General features: G+C 40.4%; 1 protein-coding gene and 1 long non-coding RNA gene across 2 annotated transcripts in view; one reads left to right on the plus strand and one right to left on the minus strand.

The window, feature by feature from the left end:
- Positions 1–171: 171 nt before the first annotated feature.
- Positions 172–25,871, minus strand: part of LOC145858625 (uncharacterized) — a 39,136-nt gene continuing 13,436 nt past the window's right edge. Inside the window, exon 3 of the long non-coding RNA XR_014379090.1 lies at positions 172–723. This is a non-coding gene — a long non-coding RNA (uncharacterized LOC145858625). The remainder of the gene's footprint in view (positions 724–25,871) is intronic.
- LOC123723698 (tripartite motif-containing protein 16) lies at positions 18,148–21,274 on the plus strand. The gene is made up of 3 exons (XM_045688226.2): positions 18,148–18,246; positions 19,391–19,472; positions 19,594–21,274. Exons 1-3 carry the CDS (start codon positions 18,226–18,228, stop codon positions 20,124–20,126), a joined length of 636 nt encoding a protein of 211 aa, XP_045544182.2. The 5' UTR covers positions 18,148–18,225; the 3' UTR covers positions 20,127–21,274.

Raw genomic sequence — 25,871 nt, forward strand, 5'->3', positions numbered from 1 at the left:
TCCTATGGTGACCTTGTTTCAATAAAGACTTCAGACATGTTTCATGATGGTCACCTGTTGTAATGCATAGTTCAGATAAAATATAATCTTGTACTCAGTAATTATGTGTGTCACTTAGAGGGGCTGGGAGTGCTGAGTCAACTGGTGACAGAGAGGAGTGATGTGTTTTCTGCTGTGTCATGCCCAGTCACTTGTGACTATAAACTTAAAGTGTGTAATGAAAGATATGAGAGGTTAAAAGGTTGAGGTCACAGACTTGTAGTGGCAGGTGTTTCTACTCTAGGGTATATTCTGTCCTCACCTCTGACCTCCCCCTCCCCTCCATACCTCATCCCTCAGTCCCCTCACACTCACCTGTAGCAGCCCCCTCATTCCTAACACTAGCCCACTCATTCTTAATCCCCCCTACCTTCCATTATGTCAATATGCCCTCCACCCCTTTATCATCCACTCCACATACAGTGGGTATCATAAGTATTCACTCCCTTTGGATTTCTTCACATTTTCTTGTGTTACAAAGTGGAATAAAATACATTTTATTGTGATTTTGTGTCATTATGCTGAGCACTTGTTGGCTGCTTTTCCATCACTCTGCTGTCCATCTCATCCCAAACCATCTCAATTGGGTTGAGGTTGGGTGATTGTGGAGGCCAGGTCATCTGATCCATCACTCTCCTTGGTCAAATAGCCTTACACAGCCTGGAGGTATGTTTGGTCATTGTCCTGTTGAAGAACAAATGATAGTCCCACTAAGCGCAAACCAGATGGGTTGGCGTATTGCTGCAGAATGCTGTGGTAGCCATGCTGGTTAAGTGTGCCTTGAATTCTAAATAAATCACAGACAGTGTCACCAGCAAAGCACCCCCACACCATAACACCTCCTCCTCCATGCTTCACGGTGGGAACTACACATGGAGAGATCATCCGTTCACCTACTCTGCATCTCACAAAGACACAGCGGTTGGAACCAAAGATCTAAAATTTGGACTCATCAGACCGAAGGACAGATTTCCACCGGTCTAATGTCCATTGCTCGTGTTTCTTGGCCCAAGAAAGTCTCTTCTTGCTGGTGTCCTTTAGTAGTGGTTTCTTTGTAGCAATTCGACCATGAAAGCCTGATTCACGCAGTCACCTCTGAACGATTGATGTTACTTGAAATCCGTGAAGCATTTATTTGGGCTGAAATGTCTGAGGCTGGTAACTCAAATTAACGTATCCTCTGAAGCAGAGGTAACTCTGGGTCTTCCTTTCCTGTGGCGGTCCTCATGAGAGCCAGTTTCATCATAGAGCTTGATGGTTTTTGCGACTGCACTTGAAGAAAGTTCTTGACATTTTCTGGATTGACTGACCTTCATGTCTTAAAGTAGTGATGGACTGTCGTTTCCCTTTGCTTACTTGAGCTGTTCTTGCCATAATATGGACTTGGTCTTTTACCAAATAGGGCTATCTTCTGTGTACCACCCCTACCTTGTCACAACACAACTGATTGGCTCAAACGCATTAAGAAGGAAAGAAATTCCACAAATTAATTTTTAACAAGGCACACCTGTTAAATTAAATGCATTCCAGGTGACTACCTCATGAAGCTGGTTGAGAGAATGCCAAGAGTGTGCAAAGCTGTCATCAAGGCAAAGGGTGGCTACTTTGAAGAATCTCAAATATAAAATATATGAATTTGTTTAACACCTTTTTGGTTACTGCATGATTCCATATGTGTTATTTCATAATTTGTAGAAAATGTAGAAAATAGTAAAAATCAAGAAAAACCCTGGAATGAGTAGGTTTGTCCAACCATTTGACTGGTACTGTAAGTATGCACCCCCTTTGTTAAGGAAAGACTCAAATTTGAATAAAAAAATTATAATCACATAATAAGTTACATGGACTCACTGCGTGAAATAATAGGGATTGACATGATTTTTAATGACTACTGTAATGATATACGCAAAGAGTCGGGAAGCAAGTTCAGGGAGTGAATACATTTAATAAATAAATTAACAAAACAAGAAACACAAACAGCGCACCGACATGAAACAGGAAGAGAAACCAAAGGGAGTGACATATAAAGGGCAGGTAATCAAGGAGGTGATGGAGTCCAGGTGAGTGTCGTTATGCGCAAATGCTCGTAACGCTGGTGACAGGTGTGCGCCATAAACGAGCAGCCTGGTGACCTAGAGGCTGGAGAGGGAGCACATGTGACAACTACCCTCTTCCTCTGTCCCCCATACCAACATATGTAAGGTCCCTAAATCAAGTATTGCATTTCAAGTACAGATTCAACTACAAAGACCAGAGAGCTTTTTGAAAGCCTCATAAAGAAGGGCAGTGTCACGTCTACTCCCGCTCTTACCTCCCCTATATCTTTCACTCCCTTCGTTCCATTCCCCAGTCAGTATGGGTTATGTGTTTCCTGTCCAGACGCTACTCTTGTTTTGTATCGTTCCATGTTTATTGCTTTATTAACTTAGTGACCCCTTCGAGACAGGATCCCGTTAATGGGATCGTTTGACAAAATAGCATGGCGCGAAATTCAAACAGCAAAAATATCATAATTTCAATTTCTCAAACATATGACTATTTTACACCATTTTAAAGATACACTTCTCCTTAATGTAACCACATTGTCCGATTTCAAAAAGGCTTTACAGCTAAAGCAAAACATTAGATTATGTTAGGAGAGTACATAGACAAAAATAACCACACAGCCATTTTCCAAGCAAGGAGATATGTCACAAAAACCCAAAACACAGCTAAATGAAGCACTAACCTTTGACGATCTTCATCAAATTACACTCCTAGGACATCATGTTACACAATACATGTATGTTTTGTTCGATAAAGTTCACATTTATATCCAAAAACAGCTTTTTACATTGGCGCGTGATGTTCAGAAAATGTTTAGCCTCCAAAAATTCCGGTGAAAGAGCACAATCAATATTACAGAAATACTCATCATAAACGTTGACAAAATACATACCAATTATTTAAAGAATTATAGATACAGTACTCCTTTATGCAACCGTTGTGTCAGAGTTTAAAATAGCTTTTCGGCGAAAGCACATTTTTCAATATTCTGAGTACATAGCTCGCCATCAAAGCAAGCTATACAGACACCCGCCAAGTTCTGGTGTCACCTAAACTCAGAATTAGTATTATAAATATTCTCTTACCTTTGCTGATCTTCGTCAGAATGCACTCCCAGGACTGCTACTTCCACAAGAAATGTTGTTTTTGTTCGAAATAATCCATATCTATGTCCAAATACCCCCGTTTTGTTTGTGCGTTCAGGTCACTATCCAAAGGCATAACGCGTGAGTGCAATTCGAGACACAAAAAGTCAAAATGTTCCATTACCACTCTTAGAAGCATGTCAAACGTTGTTTACGATCAATCTTTATGGTATTTTTAACGTAAAAATGCGATAATATTCCAACCGGACAATAGCGTATTCATTCCAGAAGAAAAATAAGGAAAGCCGCGCTCGCGGGATTGCACATTACCAATCCCTTTGTCCATAGGCAGTCCACTCATTGACTGAGCTACTATTCTCTGCCAGGTTACAGGAGATGGATGAAAAAACTTTCTGAAGGCTTTTGACAGCCAATGGAAGCCTTAGGAAGTGCAACGTGACCCCACAGACACTGTTGTTTCGATAGGCATTCAAAAGAAGAACTACAATTCTCAGATCTCCCGCTTCCTGGTTGAATTTTTCTCAGGTTTTTGCCTGCCATATGAGTTCTGTTATATTCACAGACACCATTCAAACAGTTTTAGAAACTTCAGCGTGTTTTCTATCCAAATCCACTAATAATATGCATATTCTAGTTTCTGGGCCAGAGTAGTAACCAGTTTAATTTGGGTACGTTTTTCATCCGGCTGTGAAAATACTGCCCCCTATCCCTAAGAGGTTTTAAACTCACCACCTGCACCTGCTTCTCAAGTCCCAGCGTCTCCGTTACAGAGTATTGCCTCAACAAATGGAAGAAGCAGGGAATCAGGACATCTCCCAGACAGTCGACGAACAGGTTAACCTACTTCATCAACACCACGACCAGCTGGCGCAACTGGGGATGGCTGTGGATGAGGTCCTTGGTTCTTCAACATCTCGAACATACCCGAGCGGCATTGCCTTCAACTAGCGGAGGATACTCTACAACCAGTCGACTCAGCGAGCCAGCACACCAGTCCATTCAGCAGTCCGCCCAGATCAGCGATGCCTGTTTGTCCCTCCCAGACAAATATGACGGAACCTCATCTAAATGTCGTGGCTTCCTACTCCAGTGTTTCCTCTATTTTGCTCACCAGATGGGAGCCCCACCACCGAGAGGGGGGTACTAATTGTAAGTCGCTCTGGATAAGAGTGTCTGCTAAATGACTAAAATGTCAATGTAAAATGTACCTTCCCTGTAAGTGTTAAGGTTGTATCATGTAAGGAAAATTACTTGGTACATTATGTCTACACAATAATTTGACTAAATCAGAGAGCGTTAGTTGACTTACAAGTATCTGGTATTTACATGTATTAGCAACAGCTTCATTTTACAGCCTGTCTACTTTTAACCTACCCTGTAAGTGTGAAGGTGGTACCATGAGACAACAGGGTAAGATCACGGACAGATTTTCTGTCGTCTTTATCGGATGGAGTCATCCAATGTGGTAGTATTTTACAAGTAACTACATTGTATCTACCTGGAAACAGACATCACTTCATTTTACAGCCCTTTTACTACAAACATACTGTGCATTCGGAAAGTATTCAGACCTCTTGACTTTTTCCACATTTTGTTATGTTACAGCCTTATACTAAAATTGACAAAATTATTTTTCCCCTCATGAATCTACACACAATACCCCATAATGACAAAGCAAAAACAGTTTTTTTCTAATCTTTGCGAATTTATAAAATAAAAAAAAACAGAAATACCTTATTTCCATAACTATTCAGACCCTTTGCTATGAGACTCAAAATTGAGCTCAGGTTCATCCTGTTTATATTAATCATCCTTGAGATGTTTCTACAACGTGATTGGAGTCCACCTGTAGTAAATTCAATTGATTGGACATGATTTGGAAAGGCACACACCTGTCTATATAAGGTCCCACAGTTGACAGTGCATGTCAGAGCAAAAACCAAGCCATGTGGTCGAAGGAATTGTCCGTAGAGCTCCCAAGAAAGGATTGTGTTGAGGCACAGATCTGGGGAAGGGTATGAAAAATGTTCTGCAGCATTGTAGGTCCCCAAGAACACAGTGGCCTCCATCATTCTTAAATAGAAGAAGTCTGGAAGCACCAAGACTCTTCCTAGAGCTGGCCGCTTGGCCAAACTGAGCAATCGGTGGAGAAGGGCCTTTGTCAGGGAGGTGACCAAGAACCCGATGGTCACTCTGACAGAGCTCCAGAGTTCCTCTGTGGAGATGGGAGAAATTTCTAGAAGGACAACCATCTCTGCAGCACTCCACCAATGAAGCCTTTATGGTACAGTGGCCAGACAGAAGCCACTCCTCAGTAAGAAGCACAAGACAGCCTGCTTGGAGTTTGCCAAAAGGCACCAAAAGGACTCTCAGACCATGAGAAACAAGATTCTCTGGTTTGATGAAACCAAGATTTAACTCTTTGGCCTGAATGCCAAGCGTCACATCTAGAGGAAACCTGGCACCATCCCTATTGTAAAGCATGGTGTTGGCAGCATCATGCTGTGGGGATTTTCTTCCGCAGCAGGGTCTGGGAGACTAGTCAGGATCAAGGGAAAGATGAACGGAGCAAAGTACAGAGAGACCTTTGATGAAAACCTGCTCCAGAGTGCTCAGGACCTCAGACTGGGGTGAAGGTTCACCTTCCGACAGGACAAACGACCCTAAGCACACAGCCAAGACAAAGCAGGAGTGTCTTCGGGACAAGTCTCTGAATGTCCTTGAGTGGCCCAGCCAGAGCCTGGACTTGAACCCGATCCAACATCTCTGAAAGAGACCTGAAAATAGCTGTGCAGCGACGCTCCCCATCCAACCTGACAGAGCTCTAGAGGATTTGCAGAGAAGAATGGGAGAAACTCCCCAAATATAGGTTTGCCAAGCTTGTAGCGTCATACCCAAGAAGACTCAAGGCTGTAATTGCTGCCAAAGGTGCTTCAACAAAGTACCAAGTAAAGGGCCTGAATACTTATGTAAATGTGATATTTAAAAAAATATTGCAACATTTTTTAAAAACCTATTTTTGCTATGTCATTATGGGGTATTGTGTGTAGATTTAAACAATTTAATACATTTGAGTATAAGGTTGTACTGTAACAACATGTGGAAAAGTGAAGGGGTCTTAACACTTTCCAAATGCACTGTACATGGTAACTAAAGGCAAAGTACATATAAACATTGTGAGAAAATACCAATGTCAGGATGATTAACTTGAAGGTATTTATGTGGTAAGTACATGGTAAAAAATAAATAAAATGTCAGATGTTGTTTCTAGGTATTTACATAATATGTACCTTGTACTTATAAGGTCCTTAATACATTTCTTTTGGAATAAAGTGGATTACTATATAATTACATTTTGTTATTTTGTATTTCATAAGTCATTTTTACGTGCTTGGTTCCTAGTAAGTATGTTTGGGACTAAATAGTTAATATGTATTTACTTTTTGTTGCTAGGTATTTACCTAGTAATTACCAGACTGTAAAATGAAGGGTTAGCAACATCTGCAAGGTCCCTCAGTCTAATATTGAATTTCAAGCAATGATTCAACTACAAAGACCAGGGAACCTTTCGAAAGCCAGTGATTGTAGATGGGTAAAAAATAACAAATCAGACATTGAATATTTCTTTAAGCATGGTCAAGTTAACAATTGTGACCAACCGGCTTCGATTCGGTCTTATCTAGCAAAATTTGAAATTGTGTTTTTTACATTGGATAAAAGTAGAGACTCAGAGATAGAAAATGATATATCATACAGTACAGTTTAGGAACAATGGAAAAGTAGTTCTGCTTGGAAAGTTGATAAACTTGTTACCTCACTTTTGAGAAAATGGGCCTTGAATGTTTTGGTAAACCTACTGGAGAGCTCTTCTTTGTCTACACTCATTCAGCATCGTTCACTCCCTCTTAAGCCTTAGCGCCACCCATCTCTATAAGGATTTACATGTGAGGCCATGTACTAAACAACCCAACATTTCAAGACTAAAGGCTGGTTTATACTACATCTATCAACAGATATCGCAGTGACATCATGAACATTCTATTGTCATCCGACATCAAACTTGACGTTATCGTTATGAAAAAGTATAAACAAAAAACCTACAGGCTGTGTGACATCAGTAGCCTGGTGGCCCTAAATAGCATAACTAGTGTATTTTAACAACAATAAACCCACCTGTTTAAAAATGAATTTAGTTTATGTCAATCTAACAAACCAGGCAACTAAAAGCAACTTTCTAAACAATGTTTTGGTTCATTTCTAGCTTGTTAGCTAGCTAGCTAATGTTAAGTTAGCTAGCTAGCCAGTTCAAATAATGACCATATCATATAGCTGACAACGTCTTCACTTTAGCTCTTTTGCCTTCCTTATTACAGGAAAATAAACTCACAACAAGATCATTATTTACAACTTAATGGTGAGCAAATTACAGAAAATAGTTTACGGTTGTGAGTGTGACAAAATAAAATCAGGGCATTGTACCGGAGAATTTCTTATCTTGGACACTATCTCGTTGGCCTAAAGTTATATCCTAATTATATCCTAGCTAGCTAAACAATTAACCATAATCCCAACTCATAACGTTACTACCCTGCATGAATCTGCATGTAGCTCACCAACCAGGTTCAATGTTAGCTAAGCTAGCTTAGGCTATAACTAGCAATGCAAATGGCTCTGCGATACAAATAATATTACTACACAGACCATACATGTAACGTTAGCTAGCTAGCTAACAGTACGCATTAACTTGAAATGCAAACAACTTTCTGACAAAATTAGAAACGCATAATATCTTAAAATGTAGCTAGCTAGACTATCTTACCTGTATACATGAATGGATGCTTCTCCCTCTCTGTCACGGATGTCATGGCTGCCCTTAGTTTGAAGATGTAATCCGGAGACAGGTATTTTATACAACAGACTTCTGTGTGTTCTCTTTTCGACTCCCTCTGCTTATTTGCAATAAAACACAATAATTTTCTCCATCTCCTTAGCTATCATACTCTAATTCCACCAAGCATTCCACTGATTTAAAAATTCTGTCCTCCAGAAAGTGGAGAGCAACTCATTTGCAATTCTACTACGTGATATCTTTCAAAAAAGCAGCATTAGAAAGGATTACCTACACATACTGAGCAGCTCATGTTATTGACAGAAGTGTGCTACATGGCAGACCAATCCAAACTAATCTCTCGGCATGTCCAGCCCATCCATTTTCTCAGCCAATCATGGCTAGCGGGAAGGTTCCTGTCTTTACTTTTGGCTTTTACACTGCTGCTACTCTCTGTTTATCATATATGGTTAGTCACTTTAACTATACATTCATGTACATACTACCTCAATTGGGCCGACCAACCACTGCTCCCGCACATTGGCTACATTGGTTCCCGCCACCCACCACCTGCCAACCCCTCTTTTACGCTACTGCTAGTCTCTATTCATCATATATGCATAGTCACTTTAACCATATCTACATGTACATACTACCTCAATCAGCCTGACTAGCCGGTGTCTGTATGTAGCCTCGCTACTTTTATAGCGTCGCTACTGTATATAGCCTGTCTTTTTACTGTTGTTTTATTTCTTTACTTACCTATTGTTCACCTAACACCTTTTTTGCACTATTGGTTAGAGCCTGTAAGTAAGCATTTCACTGTAAGGTCTACAACTGTTGTATTTGGTGCACGTGACAAATAAACTTTGATTTGATTTGAAACTAACTAGGCTCATATTTACATATTTACAGAAGGCATAGAAGTTTGTTATTAAGGCACATGAAACTCCACATGTTCCAGAAGGCATATCTGCAAAAAAACTAACTTTGATAATAATAAAAAAAGTTTACGTTCAAATGCCTCTCCTGTGAAGTAGTGATGCGCAACAAATGCCTAGTTTCCTGACGGGTCACAATTATGCTGTGGATGATGTATTAAACCACCCAGACACATCAAAGATGCAGTCATCGTTCTGAACTGAGCTGCAGGACAGGAAGGAAATTGCTCAGGGATGTCACCATGAGGCCATTGGGGATTTAAAACAGCTGCAGAGTTCAATGGCTGTGATGGGAGAAAACTGAGGATGAATCAACAACGTTGTAGTGACTCCACAATAATGACCTAAATGACAAAGTAAAAATAAGAATAAACATTTTAAGAATACAAATATTGCAAAACATGCAATCTTGAATGCAACAAAGCGGTAAAGTAATACTGCAAAAAAAGACAGCAAAGGAATACACTTTTTTGGCCTAAATGCAAAGCCTTATGTTTGGGGCTAATCCAATACAACACATCCCTGAGTAACTACCTCCTTATTTTCAAGCATAGTGGCGGCTGCATCATGCTTTAGGTATGCTTGACATAGGCAAAGAATGGGGAGTTTTTTTTAGCATGAAAAGAAACGGAATGGAGCTAAACACAGGTCAAATCCTAGATGAAAACCTGCTTCAGTTTGCTTTACAACAGACACTGGGAGAGGAAAAAAAACTCTGTATTTTTGCAAAACAGAAAACCCAAACATATGGCAGCAGATCCACAAGGTCTGCCATGAGAGGTGACTGTATAGTTCCCTTAAGGAAAAGCACCTTTAGTAAATCTGCTTTCTCTGTGAGAGCTTCCCATGTCTGGAATACACTGCCATCAGACACACATAACTGCACCACATATCACACTTTCACAAAATGCATGAAGACATGGCTAAAGGTCAATCAGACTTGTGAACATAATCCCTAGCTGTGTATTGCCGCTTTCCATGTTGTCTGTTGTCTGTAGCTTGTGAGGTGTGGAAACACTTTGTTGTTTTTATGGATTTTGTCTTGTTGCTTTTTGTTCTATGTTGCTCTGTCTGTATGCTACATCTTGCTTGTCCTATGTTGCTCTGTCTGTATGCTATGTCTTGCTTGTCCTATGTTACTCTGCGTGTGCTCACTGTTCAATGATTGTCTATATTGTAATTGTTTTTAATAACCTGCCCAGGGACTGCGGTTGAAAATTAGCCGGCTGGCTAAAACCGGCACTTTTACTGAAACGTTGATTAATGTGCACTGTCCCTGTAAAAATAAAATAAACTCAAACTAAACTCAAACTCAATTCAACTTTCAGCAGGACAATAACCTACAACATAAGGCCAAATCTACACTGGAGTTTCTTACCAATAACACAGGGAATATCATGATCCCCAATACCTTGACTCGGGAGGAGGATACTTATCTAATCAAGCTATATTAGTGTTCTGGTTTTTATTCATCTTAAAAATTATTTAAAATCTTTTTTCCACTTTGACATTACAGAGTATTTTATGTAGATCATTGACCAAAAATTACAATTAAATCCATTTTAATTCCACTGTAATAGAATAAAATGTATTTAGCCCCCCCGCAGACATAACAGTGGTTCAAGTCGAGAGTTCACTCTATATTGGCCATTTTACTGTTAATGGTTAGACAGAGAGGCACATGGAGGGTACTATATGACGTTTTGTGTTAATGGTTGACCAGGACAAGATATGGTTCTTGACTTTTATAAAACACATCATCTGACTACTGATAAATCCTGGGCGGTGTCTCTTATAGACACACATTACAAGATACTGTATGTATAGGCACATTATTGAAAAGGGAAAGTTCAATAGTACTTCTTTGTCATTACCTACTTTGCCTTGGTACATACTCCCTGGTGCCAAAGGGGACCTTGTGTCACTTTACTTGACATGGTAAAGCACACTTTATAAGGACATTTTGTTAGTGGCCGATTCTGACACGAGTTAAGCACGTGTAAATAAATTGTCATTCCCTTTTTATGCACTTTTTTCACAATGCTTATTCTGACCTTGAACTTATTGTTCAGGTGGAGATCTAAGAAATGAAGGTGTGGTGGAGGTGTGTCTACAGATAAGCCATATTTTAACCTTGACCTAATTCCCTCATAATTCCTTCACCATTATGCAGGTGGAAACCATGAATAAGGTCGAGTGAACCTGGTGCTTCCAAGTGGATAAAGCATCTACTAAAGTGGGAGGGTTTTTGATGTTGAATTAAATGTGTATGTTTTTCGAAATATGTACAAATTCATTTAAAATGAAAAGCTGAAATAGGAATTTCACCATGAAGCCAATGGTGACAGAGTTTAACAACATTGTAGTTACTCCACAATACTAACCTAATTGACAGAGTGAAAAGAAGGAAGCTTGTACAGAATACAATAATTCAAAAACATGCATCCTGTTAGCAACAAGGCAGTAAAGAAAAACTGCAAAAATGTGGCAAGGGAATTCCCTTTTTTTCCCTGAATACAAAGCCTCATGTTTACTGAGTACCACTCCATATTTTCAGGCATAGTGGTGGCTGCGTCATGGTATTCATATGTTTGTAATCATTAAGGACTGGAGAGTTTTTCAGGATAAAAAATGTATGGAATCGAGCTAAGCACAGGCAAAATCCTTGAGAAACCTGGTTCAGTTTGCTTTCCACAAGACACTGGAAGATTCATTCACCTTTCAGCAGGACAATAACCTAAAACACAAGGCCAAATCTACACTGGAGTTGCTTACCAAGAAGACAGTGAATGTTCCTGAGTGGGCGAATTACAGTAATGACTTAAATTTGCTTGAAAATCTATGGCCAATGATCAACAACCAATTTGACAGAGCTTGAAGAATTTTGAAAAGAATAATGGTCAAATATTGTACAATCCAGGTGTGCAAAGCTCTTGGAGACTTACCCAGAAAGACTCACAGCTGTAATCACTGCCAAAGGTGATTCTAACATGTATTGACTCAGGGGTGTGAATACTTATGTAAATGTGATATTTCTGTATTTAATTTTCAATCATTTGCCCCAAAAAATATTAAACATGTTTTCACTTTGCCATTATGGGGTATTGTGCGTTGATCAGTGGCGGTCGGTGCAGTTTAAGATGAGGGAGCATGATTCTTTTTTTCATGAGCATGGCCTTATTCCTATTATAGCATATTAGATGTCATTCATATTCCATTCACCCAGTTCAACGTAAAATTGATAGGTTTAGGCTACTACATGATACAAAAAATGTCCCTATACCCATCATGAGGTTGCTACAACCTAGCCCAAGAATGAAAGTTTATAACGTAGGTGCATACAGGTTGAGAGAAAATGTTGAGGTGACAGGCAGTTACACATGGACAGACAGTGACACATTCAATACCGCCTTGCACACTTTTGCCTGCATCTAGCTGATCTAGGGTGTAATCATTTGTCCAACAGTTGCAAACAAGAGTTTTTAATGGACAAATTCAGGTATGTTTATCCCTGTTTCCTTCAGTTTGCTTCCGTTTAAGAAGTGTTTTTCAACTGAATCGGAGCAATGAATACACCCCTGATCACACGTAAACACAGTTGACTTTCATAGCAGCCAAATACAAATAGCTCGTTGTATTTCTTGTCGCATCTATGGGCTCTCCTCCTCTCACTTTTTCCCTTTGCTTGTGGACTTTAATGCACAACACATCAGTTGTCTGATGTGTAACATAACCACTAACCGCTACACACAGCCTACATCATTGTCACCATATTAGCTAAAGTAACATCATAGTCAACATAGCTAATAGAACTAATGCGTTAGTAAACCCGCTACAATCATGCAGTACAGTTAGTAACCAGTTTAGCAGTTACACCGGTGGGCCCAGGTGGCAATTAATTAGTAAAGCCAAAAGCTTAACTTGACTTGGAAGAGTTCCAGTGTTGGATAGTCAAAGTCAGCTAGCTAACATAACATCCTCTGTTTGAGCTGGGTGTTTGAGTAGGCTTAACTAGCTAGCTGCATTAGCTAGCTAAGTAAGTGAAAGGTGAAAAAAAAGATTTTTCTAGTTCTCTCTCTCTCTCTCTCTCTTGCTCTTCCTTCCTTTTTGAATAAATTAATTTGTTCAAAACTGTTCAACTATTGACACCACATTTTATGCACTGAGTGCGAGCTAGCTGTAGCTTATGCTTTCAGTACTAGATTCATTATCTGATCCTTTGATTGAGTGGACAACATGTCAGCTTATGCTGCAAGAGCTCTGATAGGCTGGAGGACGTCCTCCGGAAGTTGTCATAATTACTGTGTAAGTCTATGAAAGGGGGTGAGAACCATGATCCTCCTAGGTTTTGTATTGAAGTCAATGTACCGAAAGAAGAACGGAAGCTAGCTGTCCTCTGGCTACACCATGGTGTTACCCTACAGAGTGCTGTTGAGGCAATTACTGTATTTGGTGACGACAAGTCAAAAGACTCCGTGAAGGATTACTATCGGAAGTAAAGCTCCGGTATGGACACATGCTGGATATTTTTGTATTTATCATTGCATTCGGACCGCAAGGACAGCTCGCTTGGAAGGACTTGAACTCCTAGAATTCGCCAGCCGTGAGGAACCTCTGCAAATGAATGAGCTGCCCTGTTCAATGCAATCGTTTGATCAAGCATATTATGGAAGCGCAAATGTGCTTATAATTGGAACGTTAACTTGGAAATGGAATTCAAAACACAGCGCTGTGAAAACAATTAAGAAGTTTGAGTTTGGGAAACACTGAGAACCAATGCAGCCTAATCAAATGTCTAATATTAGGCCTAATGCGGAAATGCAATGCATCAATGGAACGCAACTAAAGGATCTAAAGATACTGCGTGTTAAACTTAATTAAAGGGGACAAAACCTATAATGGGATGAAATGTTTAAACGCATCTAAAATGCCGAACTTGCACATGTTCAATGCAAAATGGGTCCATACACTGAAATGGATGACTGTGTTTTAAAGCATTAAAGGAGGGATAAAGGGGCATTGCGTTTAACAATCAAACCAACAACTGTGTCATTTTAAAGTTAGATAATTAAAAGTGAATGATGGCGGATGAAATCCCAAATAAGACCCCACTGGAGAGGGCAGAAGAGCATTTAAATTCATTCTATGCAGCCTGGAGAGGCAAAGTGTGAGTGTACACACAAAAATAATGAAATAAAAGTCCTTCTTATTGATCGAGGAAACGTTGAAACTGTGAATCAGGGTCTTGAAGCATTTTATGCTGTTCTCAATAACCCCTTGCCTGTTCTTTGCTAACAGCTCTCTGTGTCAATATAGATTCCAAAACAGAACCATTGCTAGGATACTCACTGACACTGCAGGCCATAATGATGAGGAGATAGAAGACAGTGTCTACGTGAAATCATGCAACTTTTGACCCGAAACAGCTAATAATTCCACTTTGCAACCACTTACCAGCTTCGTCTACTTCTCTGCTACTGAAATCTGGCATTTGGACAAAAAATTATACTTGGACCAATATTTACAGCAGTTTAGGTAACCGCATCAACAACATTTTCTGTAACATTCTTGCAAACAACGTCCGTTTTGACCACTATCACAACAAGTTTGTCACGTCCTGACCATAGAAAGCTGTTATTTTCTATGGTAGAGTAGGTCAGGGCGTGACAGTTTTTTTTTCTAGTTTAGTTTTTCTATGTTGTGATGTTCTAGTTTTGTATTTCTATGTTGGGCTTTGTGTGGGATGATCTCCAATTAGAGGCAGCTGGTCATCGTTGTCTCTAATTGGAGATCATACTTAAGTAGGTGTTTTTCCCACCTGGGTTTGTGGGAGATTGATTTTGAGTATGTGTATGTTAACTCTGTCACTGTTTGTTGTTTTTGTTCATTCAGTTTTATTTTGAATGCATTGCATAGTTTCACAGTTCAACTAAATATGTGGAATGATAATGACGCTGCACTTTGGTCCGCTTCTACTTACGACAACTGTGACAAAGTTAGAGTGTATGGGATATTCGTCTACTTCTCTGCTATTCATATCTGTTTGTGGAATCAAAATATTCACTACGGAACTTACGGTACAGCTGTTTTTGTAACTGCATTACCACGTGTTCTTCCAACTTTTCCCAAACAACTGCCGTTTTGACCTCAAACGACACAAGGTCGAGAAAATATTTCTACGTTATGAAATCTTCCCCTACTTCTCGGCTTTTCAAATATGTGATCGGATTCGAAGTCATGTGAACCAATCTGTAACATCAGCCATTTTCGTAACCCATTGCCTGATCTCTTCTAACAACAACTGTCTGTGTCATTATTGACATTCCAAAATGGAACCGTTGCTAGGATACTCATTGACACTGAGGGCCAAAATAGTGAGAGAGAGTCACTACAACCACACAACTTTTGACCTCATCCACCAACTTATGACCACAGTTAGTATCCACAACCACACAATTACACAACTTCTGACCGCATAACTTCTGATCGCCCATTTAACTACTGACCATATCCACACAACTACTGAACCACATACTACTGACGACAACTTCTGACCTCAAACGCACAACTTCTGACCACATCTAGTATCCGCAACCACACAATTACATACCACAACCGCACAACTTCTGACAGCAATGACACAACTGCTTACCATATCTAGTGACAACCATACAATTACATACCACAACCACACAACTTCTGTTCAGCATAAAACCCCCACCCAGAATTTCTTTCTTCAGACCAGCTTACCTCAGAAGAGAGAGCCAAGGTTTGACCATGCATTCCTCGACTGAACTTTAACCATACTACGTGGTTAAACTTTTAGACTATCGATACCGACAGAATAATAACTAGTCTTTGATATTAATTACTAGTCTGCAGCTAGAAATTCGGTATCATTGAACGCGAAGCCCGACGAAACATCCATTCTATAATGACATTAACGAATGTCGCTTTTAATGATCCATCAAACCGAGTGAGAGAGAACGCGTACAAAAACCTCCAACAAGGATCCCGACGACACACTGAGCGTAAATATATATTGATTGCAATTGTTCCCGAATGAGTGAGCGTTCATGTGCAAAGGCTTAGCATATCAATTGTTAATATTTATCAACTCTGTTGTGCCTTCTCCGCTGCCCCCAACCCCCTTGTTTGTTTAACAAGCCGCCATGCCGGTTTAGCCCACTAGGGCACATTACTCTACCATTTCTTTGTAACGATAACTACTGTTTGTATGCTTTCTGTGAATTACTTAGTTTAGTAAATAAATGATTTTAAGACAATTGATGTATGGATGACTTAGTGAAGACTGGGTTCGTGCAGATGACAACAATTTACGACGTTTGGAATGAGACTGGACGCGAGGTAAAGAATACACCATTTAAACCAGAAGATAATCGGTCAGATACTATAATATAATATAATATATAATGTTATAATATAGGAAAGTTATATTAGGAAAATTATAACTTTGTAATCTGAATATTTTCCTTGGTGCCCCGATCTCCTAGTTAATTACAGTTAAACGATTAATCAGTTTAATCACTTAATAATAATTACAGCGAGTTATTTGATAAACATGTATTCAGTTTAATGGTGCCCCAAAGACACGACACTACACTCATTTACTATCAGTGTGTTCATAAACATCGTAAAATATTTTTCAGCCTGACACAATAACATAATACCTTTATGAAAACAGTAATACAATCTTCTAGTGAGTGCACCCGTGCACTATTCAGAGGATGCAGTCCATTTCAGTGAAAGGGATTTACTCTGTTAGACATCAGCTTTGCACAAGCTCCATTGACAATGAGTTGTTTGCATTGTTTGTTGAAATAAATTCTATGCAATCTGATGTAGGTCATGGAATGGATGTTTCTTTTGTAATATATGTTTTGTTGAGTTGATGTTTAAATGGCTGCCGGTCCACAGTCATGGAGCTTTGACTTGAAGGGGTATGGCTGTTCAAGTAAATGTCATTCAATCTCAAACTTACAATGCATTATAAGAAAGTTCTCTCTCTCTATGGTTATGACACACCACTTATACCCCCTCTGCTGGCCATACCTGGTATCTGATACGTGAGTTCACAGATCCAGGAAGTGAAATGTTATTTAGGTTAGTGGGAGCCCCTCCTAAGCCTACTCCTCAGCACAATTGGAAACGAAACTCATCTCTTCAGCTCAGCCTGCTTGCGTTTCAAAATGGCAGAAGCCATGGACTCAATCAGTTGTTTAATCTGTTTGGAGACACTGAAGGATCCAGTGACTATTCCCTGTGGACACAGCTACTGTATGGACTGCATTAAACGCTTCTGGGATCAGAAGCTTGTCTGCAGCTGCCCCCTGTGCAGACAGATCTTCACTCCAAGGCCTGTTCTGAACAAAAACACTGTCATTGTAGAATTGGTGGAAACACTGGCAGAAATAAATACGAAGAAGATGCAGGAGGTGAGACTTAAGGTGAGTGTTGACAATTCACATGTAGTTTATTGAATTGGCAGATTCCTAGACTAAAGCCAATGAGGAGCCCACGCAGGGCCTCATTCAAACGCCACTGAGTCCTACTGTGGGGAATAGGCTGTATGGGGTCCTGGTGTGAGCTGAGTGAATGGGTGGGATGATAATAATAATAATTCTTTGTGCGTCTTTTTTTGTGTCTTGCATGATCTCAACAACACAGCATCACCACATTTAGCGCTTAAAGGGATATATATATAAATATTTATTTATTTAACCGGGCAAGTCAGTTAAGAACAAATTCTTATTTACAATGACGGCCTACCACGGCCAAACCCTAACCCGGACGACGCTAGGCCAATTGTGCACCACCCTATGGGACTCCCAATCATGTCCGGTTGTGATACAGCCTGGAATCGAACCAGGGTCTGTAGTGACGCCTCGAGCACTGAGATGCTGTGCCATTGACTGCTGCGCCACTTGGGAGCCCCTAATAGTTCACCCTAATTATAAAATTACATGTTGATTTTCATACCCTGTAAGCAGTCTATGGACAACGTATGACAACAATGAATGCTTTGGTTTAGTTTCCCTAGCACTTTTTCCATATGCTAACGTTTTTGCATTTGTGGCACAAATCCTATTCAAGTCATGGTACCAATATTAGCATTTTCTGTGCATTATGTTCAAATCATCTATAAGTGACTTTGTTGAGTATCTTCACTCCAAGGCCTGTTCTGAACAAAAACACTGTCATTGTAGAATTGGTGGAAACACTGACAGAAATAAATACGAAGAAGATGCAGGAGGTGAGACTTAAGGTGAGTGTTGACAATTCACATGTAGTTTGAATTGGCAGATTCCTAGACTAAAGCCAATGAGGAGCCCACGCAGGGCCTCATTCAAACGCCACTGAGTCCTACTGTGGGGAATAGGCTGTATGGGGTCCTGGTGTGAGCTGAGTGAATGGGTGGGATGATAATAATAATAATTCTTTGTGCGTCTTTTTTTGTGTCTTGCATGATCTCAACAACACAGCATCACCACATTTAGCGCTTAAAGGGATATATATATATTTATTTATTTATTTAACCGGGCAAGTCAGTTAAGAACAAATTCTTATTTACAATGACGGCCTACCACGGCCAAACCCTAACCCGGACGACGCTAGGCCAATTGTGCACCACCCTATGGGACTCCCAATCATGTCCGGTTGTGATACAGCCTGGAATCGAACCAGGGTCTGTAGTGACGCCTCGAGCACTGAGATGCAGTGCCATTGACTGCTGCGCCACTTGGGAGCCCCTAATAGTTCACCCTAATTATAAAATTACATGTTGATTTTCATACCCTGTAAGCAGTCTATGGACAACGTATGACAACAATGAATGCTTTGGTTTAGTTTCCCTAGCACTTTTTCCATATGCTAACGTTTTTGCATTTGTGGCACAAATCCTATTCAAGTCATGGTACCAATATTAGCATTTTCTGTGCATTATGTTCAAATCATCTATAAGTGACTTTGTTGAGTTTCACAATCAATTTGAGATGCTTTTGGACATGATGTGTGAAAAATGTTTATATCGGTACCATGAATTGAATGGGATTTGTACCACAAATACTAAAACGTTAGCATTTGGAAACAGTTCCAGGGAAATAAAACAAAAACATGGATTGCTGTCATACATTGTCCATATATTGCTCACTCCAGGGTTAGGAAAACCAATGTGTCATTTTGTAATTTTGGTAAACTATCCATTCAAATGCATACACCAATGTAGATCACAAACAATATTACAACAAAAACATTACATGTGGATACAGTTCATGGGATAAGTTGCAGTTCACACAGTTCAGCTCATGTGAAGGGGGGAGGATGTTGTTGGGCAGAGTTATTTGTTTGATTAAATTGGTTGTAATGAACCCCCCTCTTCTCTATGTGTTTCCTAACGGTACCGTGCACAGGCAGCAGTGGACAGTGAGGGGCTGTCAAAGATGAAGGTTGTTTCACCTTCTGAACCCAATACCAGAGAGGAGTTCTTGAAATGTGAGTAAATATCTACACACAACTATAAATACGGTTTCACTAGCCTGCCTGACCCACACACAAATGCGTGCAGGTATACAGACACATGCAAACACAATGTTTTATTTCAAAATGATTTCAGATTCCTGCCAGCTCACATTGGACCCCAACACAGCTAATAGATATCTGCGTCTATCTGAGGGGAACAGGAAGGTAACCAGGAGTGAAAATGCTGAGTCCTATGTTCACCATCCAGACAGATTTAACTTCTACTGCCAGCTGTTGTGTAAAGAAGCTTTGTCTGGAACCTGCTACTGGGAGGTAGAAAGGAGTGGGAGCAAGTGTAAAGTTGCCGTGTCTTATAAAGGGATCTGCAGGAGAGGAGACGGAGTGGATGTTAGCTTTGGACGAAATTATCAGTCCTGGACTTTGGTCTGTGATCCGTCTATCTGCTCTTTCAGGCACAATAATATCAGTACTGATATCCCTATCCCCTGCTCCTCCAGAGTAGGAGTGTACCTGGACCACAAGGCAGGAACTCTGTCCTTCTACAGTGTCTCTGACAAGATGACCCTCCTCCACAGAGTCCAGACCACATTCACTCAGCCCCTCTACCCTGGATTCTGGGTTGGTCCTGGTTATGGATCATCTGTGAAGATACTGACACCAATATAGTAAATTAAGATAAAGTTTTATCTACTGTCATGACGCTGCCCTCTGGTTTTCTATGCACCATCCCCCGACCTCTATACTTCTGACACAAGGCTGTGTGAAGGCGGTCATAAAACTCCAAAGGAGAATGTCCTGCCTCATGGCCCCAGTATAAAGAGACTGAGTGTTTTCATGGAGAGAACAAAGGATTCTTCCACCTCACAGAATTGGAGAACCGAACAACATTTATGTTCTGGAGAAGGTATAAAAGATCGGTGAAGAATCCAGCTACGAACTGGTCCGCTTGGTACAATTTTGTGAGGCTCATTAGAGACAATATGGCCATATTACCATACTAAGGTTTATATATTAGCCTCAGCGATGAGACTTATATCTAATGGTTGTATAAAATGATTTAATAACATTAAAGTTATTTGGAATATGTTGAGATGCTATGTACTGATGTTAATGTGAGAGAATTGTATTTCTGTACAAAGCTTAACTCAGTCATCGGCACGCCCCCAGGGACACAGACAGGACAAGGCATCATGTGACAGCTTTTCTATGTTCAGCATAAAACCCCCACCCTGAATTTCTTTCTTCAGACCAGCTTACCTCAGAAGAGAGAGCCAAGGTTTGACCATGCATTGCTCGACTGAACTTTAACCATACCACGTGGTTAAACTTTTAGACTATCGATACCGACAGAATAATAACAAGTCTTTGATATTAATTACTAGTCTGCAGCTAGAAATTCGGTATCATTGAACGCGAAGCCCGACGAAACATCCATTCTATAACGACATGAACAAATGTCACTTTGAAAGATCCATTCTAACCGAGAGAGAGAGAACGCGGACAAAAACTCTCCAACAGGATAAAAACTCTCCAACAAGGATCCCGACGACACACTGAGCGTAAATATATATTGATTGCAATTGTTCCCGAATGAGTGAGCGTTCATGTGCAAAGGCTTAGCATATCAATTGTTAATATTTATCAACTCTGTTGTGCCTTCTCCGCTGCCCCCAACCCCCTTGTTTGTTTAACAAGCCGCCATGCCGGTTTAGCCCACTAGGGCACATTACTCTACCATTTCTTTGTAACAATAACTATTGTTTGTATGCTTTCTGTGAATTACTTAGTTTAGTAAATAAATGATTTTAAGACAATTGATGTATGGATGACTTAGTGAAGACTGGGTTCGTGCAGATAACAACAATTTACGATGTTTGGAATGAGACTGACGAGGTAAAGAATACACCATTTAAACCAGAAGATAATCGGTCAGATACTATAATATAATATAACATATAATGTTATAATATAGGAAAGTTATATTAGGAAAATTATAACTTTGTAATCTGAATATTTTCCTTGGTGCCCCGATCTCCTAGTTAAACGATGAATCAGTTTAATCGCGTAATAATAATTACAGGGAGTTATTTGATAAACATGTCTTCAAGTTAATGATGCCCAAAGACACGACATTATTGGCGCCCCCGTGTGAGGACTCTAAAACTAAAACGCACGTTGGGTCATTTTGATAATACATATTTGGAGCCCCCGTGCGAGGAATCTAAGATAGAATTGGACTTTGCTGTGGAATTCTATATATCAATTGTGCAAACAGAATTGTACAAACAGGCTGCTATCTAAACAAAGTGATTGTGTGTATTTCCACTGGAAGAAGCTATTTAGAGTGGCTCCGGTCGTATGTCGATAGCAGTGAGGGATAAATTCCAGATTTAGTCCGTCAGCCCAAACGGTACTATTTCTGTCGGTCAATATTAACTTCTAAAGCAAGGGCATAGAGCCAGGAAGGTTAGAAATTAGAAGATAACTGTCCGGTGACCGAGCCAAATAATTCGCCTACCGCACTAAGACAGTGTGGGCAGACCGTATGCGTATCTGTATTTAAGTACCGTGTCGCTCCGGTCAACATAAACGCTAGCAAAGTAGGCCGAATGGGTTAGGGTGAGACGTCACTAGAAAACCCACCCTTTCCATTGTGAGAGGACCCTATTTTGGTGCTTGGAAGTGATACTCTTGAACAAAGTAGGAAGAGCTTCACGTCCAACTTCCACAGTACTGTACAGTACTGATGGTTCATTAACGTCTATAAATAGATTCAAATCGTCTTTGCAGCTCCCAACATTCCAAAACCAAATTCTGGAAAATTAGGAAAAACATTTTTCCTTTCAAATGTTCTAATAATGTGCATGCTATCAGAGGGGGTGGTCCCCACTCGCCCGCTAATTAGTGAACCTCCACCCGTAAATGGATTGATCTCTGACCTCAGCAGCGATAACAACCCTAATTATGCCATTAGTGGAAAAGCAGACAACAATGCTTTCCAAAATCAACCATCGGGTGCAGGCCTCGTAAAGGTTCTCTCCAGTCTAGCTCTGATGTCTTGCCATCCGAGATTGGCATCTGTCCAATAACGCAGTGCACAGCTGAAGCACGAGCAGGTAACGGTAGACATAAAGGGACAGGTAGAGAGAACCGGGAAACCAATGACTAATGCAGAAAAGGGAAAAATTCTGCTAGCTATGGAACTACGTTTGAAAACTGAACAATTAAATGTAATTGCAAAAACGTATGACGATGAACAAGCACAAGCTCTTCAAGAAAATCGTTTTCTACAGGAACAAAATCATATGCTACAGGAACAACTCGATTTAGCCAAAACTAAATACGATGATGTCCACGCCAAACTAGATAAATCTGAAGAGTTATCTACAAACAGGAGCGCTCAACTTGACAACATGCATGCTGTTTTGTTGGGCCAGCCAACCAGAAAAGCAAGGCAAATAAATAGAGTTCGCCAGCTTGTAGTCCTAAAACCCGGAAATTAGTTATCTACGGTTCGTTCAGCCATTCCTATGGTGAAAATGAATGGGGAAAGAATGGTTTTCGGACAAATGACGGACATAAGGTCTGAGGATAATACAAGCTTAGGAGATCTTATTCTTTTTGTTTTATGAGATAATATCAGTCAGTTAACGTGACCTTTATGAATTATGAAGCATTTATGTGCTTTTTAAATTACATAAACGCTTCAAAATTCACAAAAAGTGGCGTTAGCTGAGGAAGAGTATATCATAAAACAATACGTATAAAATCTACTAAACCTGTGTTTTCCACAGACCTTATTTTTGGCGTTTATTCAAAAACGCCATTAATCTTCCCATAGGTTTTGTTCAACGAACCTTGGTGGACACAGTGCCTACAAAAAGACGCTATTAGGCTACCATTGCTCCCTATTCAGGCATGTTTGAATGTCAGGACAATCCTCGTCCTGCAAAGAAATTGTATTTTTAGTAGAACATTTTTTTTTTTGCTCTCAGTAGGCATTTAGAATTAAATGTGTAGTGAAGCTTACAGCAACATTATTAACCTACATCATGTGCCCGTCATAGGTCTACCTTCAAAATTTCAATCATCATTTACTCAAAAAACACAGTTTACACCATCATTTGTCACAATAAAGAAAGTTTGACAAAATGAAATTCTGCCCCTATCGAACAGATAAAAATGTTGTGAATCTTAAGAAAATGTGTCTTATATATTTTTTTATTTTTTTTATTTCACCTTCATTTAACCAGGTAGGCCAGATGAGAACAAGTTCTCATTTACAACTGCGACCTGGCCAAGATAAAGCAAAGCAGTGCGACACAAACAACAACACAGAGTTACACATGGAATAAACAAACATACAGTCAATAACACAATAGCAAAATCTATATACAGTGTGTGCAAATGAGGTAAGATTAGGGAGGTAAGGCAATAAATAGGCCGTAGTGGCGAAGTAATTACAGTTAAGCAATTAAACACTGGAGTGGTAGATGTGCAAGTAGAGATACTGAGGAGCAAAGGAGAAAAAAATCATAAATAACAATATTGGGATGAGGTAGTTGGATGGGCCATGTACAGGTGCAATGATCTGTAAGCTGCTCTAACAGCTGATGCTTAAAGTTAGTGAGGGAGATATGAGTCTCCAGCTTCAGTGATTTTTGCAATTCGTTCCAGTCATTGGCAGCAGAGAACTGGAAGGAAAGGCGGCCAAAGAGGAATTGGCTTTGGGGGTGACCAGTGAAATATACCTGCTGGAACGCGAGCTACAGGTGGGTGCTGCATAGTCATCAGTGAGCTGAGATAAGGCGGGGCTTTACCTAGCAAAGACTTATAGATGACCTGGAGCCAGTGGGATTGGCGATGAATATGAAGAGAGGGCCAGCCAACGAGAGCATACAGGTCGCAGAGGTGGGTAGCATATGGGGCTTTGGTGACAAAATGGATGGCACTGTGATAGACTGCATACAATTTGCTGAGTAGAGTGTTGGAGGCTATTTTGTAAATGACATCGCCGAAGTCAAGGATCGGTAGGATAGTCAGTTTTACGAGGGTACAGTGAGGGAAAAAAGTATTTGATCCCCTGCTGATTTTGTACGTTTGCCCACTGACAAAGAAATGATCAGTCTATAATTTTAATGGTAGGTTTATTTGAACAGTGAGAGACAGAATAACAAAAAAAAACAGAAAAACGCATGTCAAAAATGTTATACATTGATTTGCATTTTAATGAGGGAAATAAGTTTTTTGTTTGTTTTTTGTTTTGTTGGTGACGTCGGGGTGGATTCCGCCGCCGATGGAACCGGGGGTGGCTAAGCCAGCCCGTCGGGCTTTCACGCCCTGGCTGGCTTGAGAGGTTTCCTTGTGTCGGTTGGCTCGGTGGCTTCCCATCCCACGTCACTCTCCACTGGATCATTGGGCTCCATCTCTACAGCGGGATCGACAAGCTTCTTGCCTCAGCCGGATGTTAGACTCCCATGCTTCAGCCGGCTCGCCAGGCTCTCAGGCTCCTGCCGGTTCATTGGGCTCCCACGCCCCAACCGGCTTGCCCAGCGCACATGTCTTGGCCGGTTTGCCCAGGTGGGATGCCGGGTGGTGCCCCAAGGGGGTGGTACTGTCGCGTCTGCTCCGCTCTTCCCTCCCCTGGCGCTTGAGGACGCCAGGCTGCCCTGCATCACGCACTCCTGTCATCAATTATGCACACCTGCCTTCCCTCGTCACGCGCATCAGCGATATTGGACTCACCTGGACTCACTCACTCATCTGTTTATTTCCTCCCCTATATTTGTCAGTTCCCTGCTCTGTTCCCTGCTGATGCATTAATTGTATTTTGTTTGTGTTACCTGTTTGATGACGCTGTTCCTGTCTCGTTCCATGTCCATTATTTATTAAATGTTTTACTTAAATGTTTTACTATTGTTTTTCTATATTGTAGAATATTAGTGAAGACATCAAAACTATGAAATAGCACGTATGGAATCATGTAGTAACCAAAAAATGTTAAACAAATCAAAATATATTTTATATTTGAGATTCTTCAAATGGCCACCCTTTGCCTTGATGACAGCTTTGCACACTCGTGGCATTCTCTCAACCAGCTTCATGAGGTTGTCACTTGGAATGCATTTGAATTAACAGGGGTCCCTTCTTAAAAGTTAATTTGTGGAATATCTTTCCTTCTTTATGCATTTGAGCCAACAGTTGTGTTGTGACAAGATAGCTCTATTTGGTAGAAGACCAAGTCCATATTATGGCAAGAACAGCTCAAATAAGCAAAGAGAAATGACAGTCCATCATTACTTTAAGACATGAAAGTCAGTCAATAATGAAAAATGTCAAGAACTTTGAAAGACCGCCACAGGAATGGAAGACCCAGAGTTACCTCTGCTGCAGAGGATACATTCATTAGTG

The sequence above is a fragment of the Salmo salar genome, chromosome 10 (genome assembly GCF_965601325.2).
Source record: "Salmo salar chromosome 10, fSalSal1, whole genome shotgun sequence".
NCBI classification, from domain to species: domain Eukaryota; kingdom Metazoa; phylum Chordata; class Actinopteri; order Salmoniformes; family Salmonidae; genus Salmo; species Salmo salar.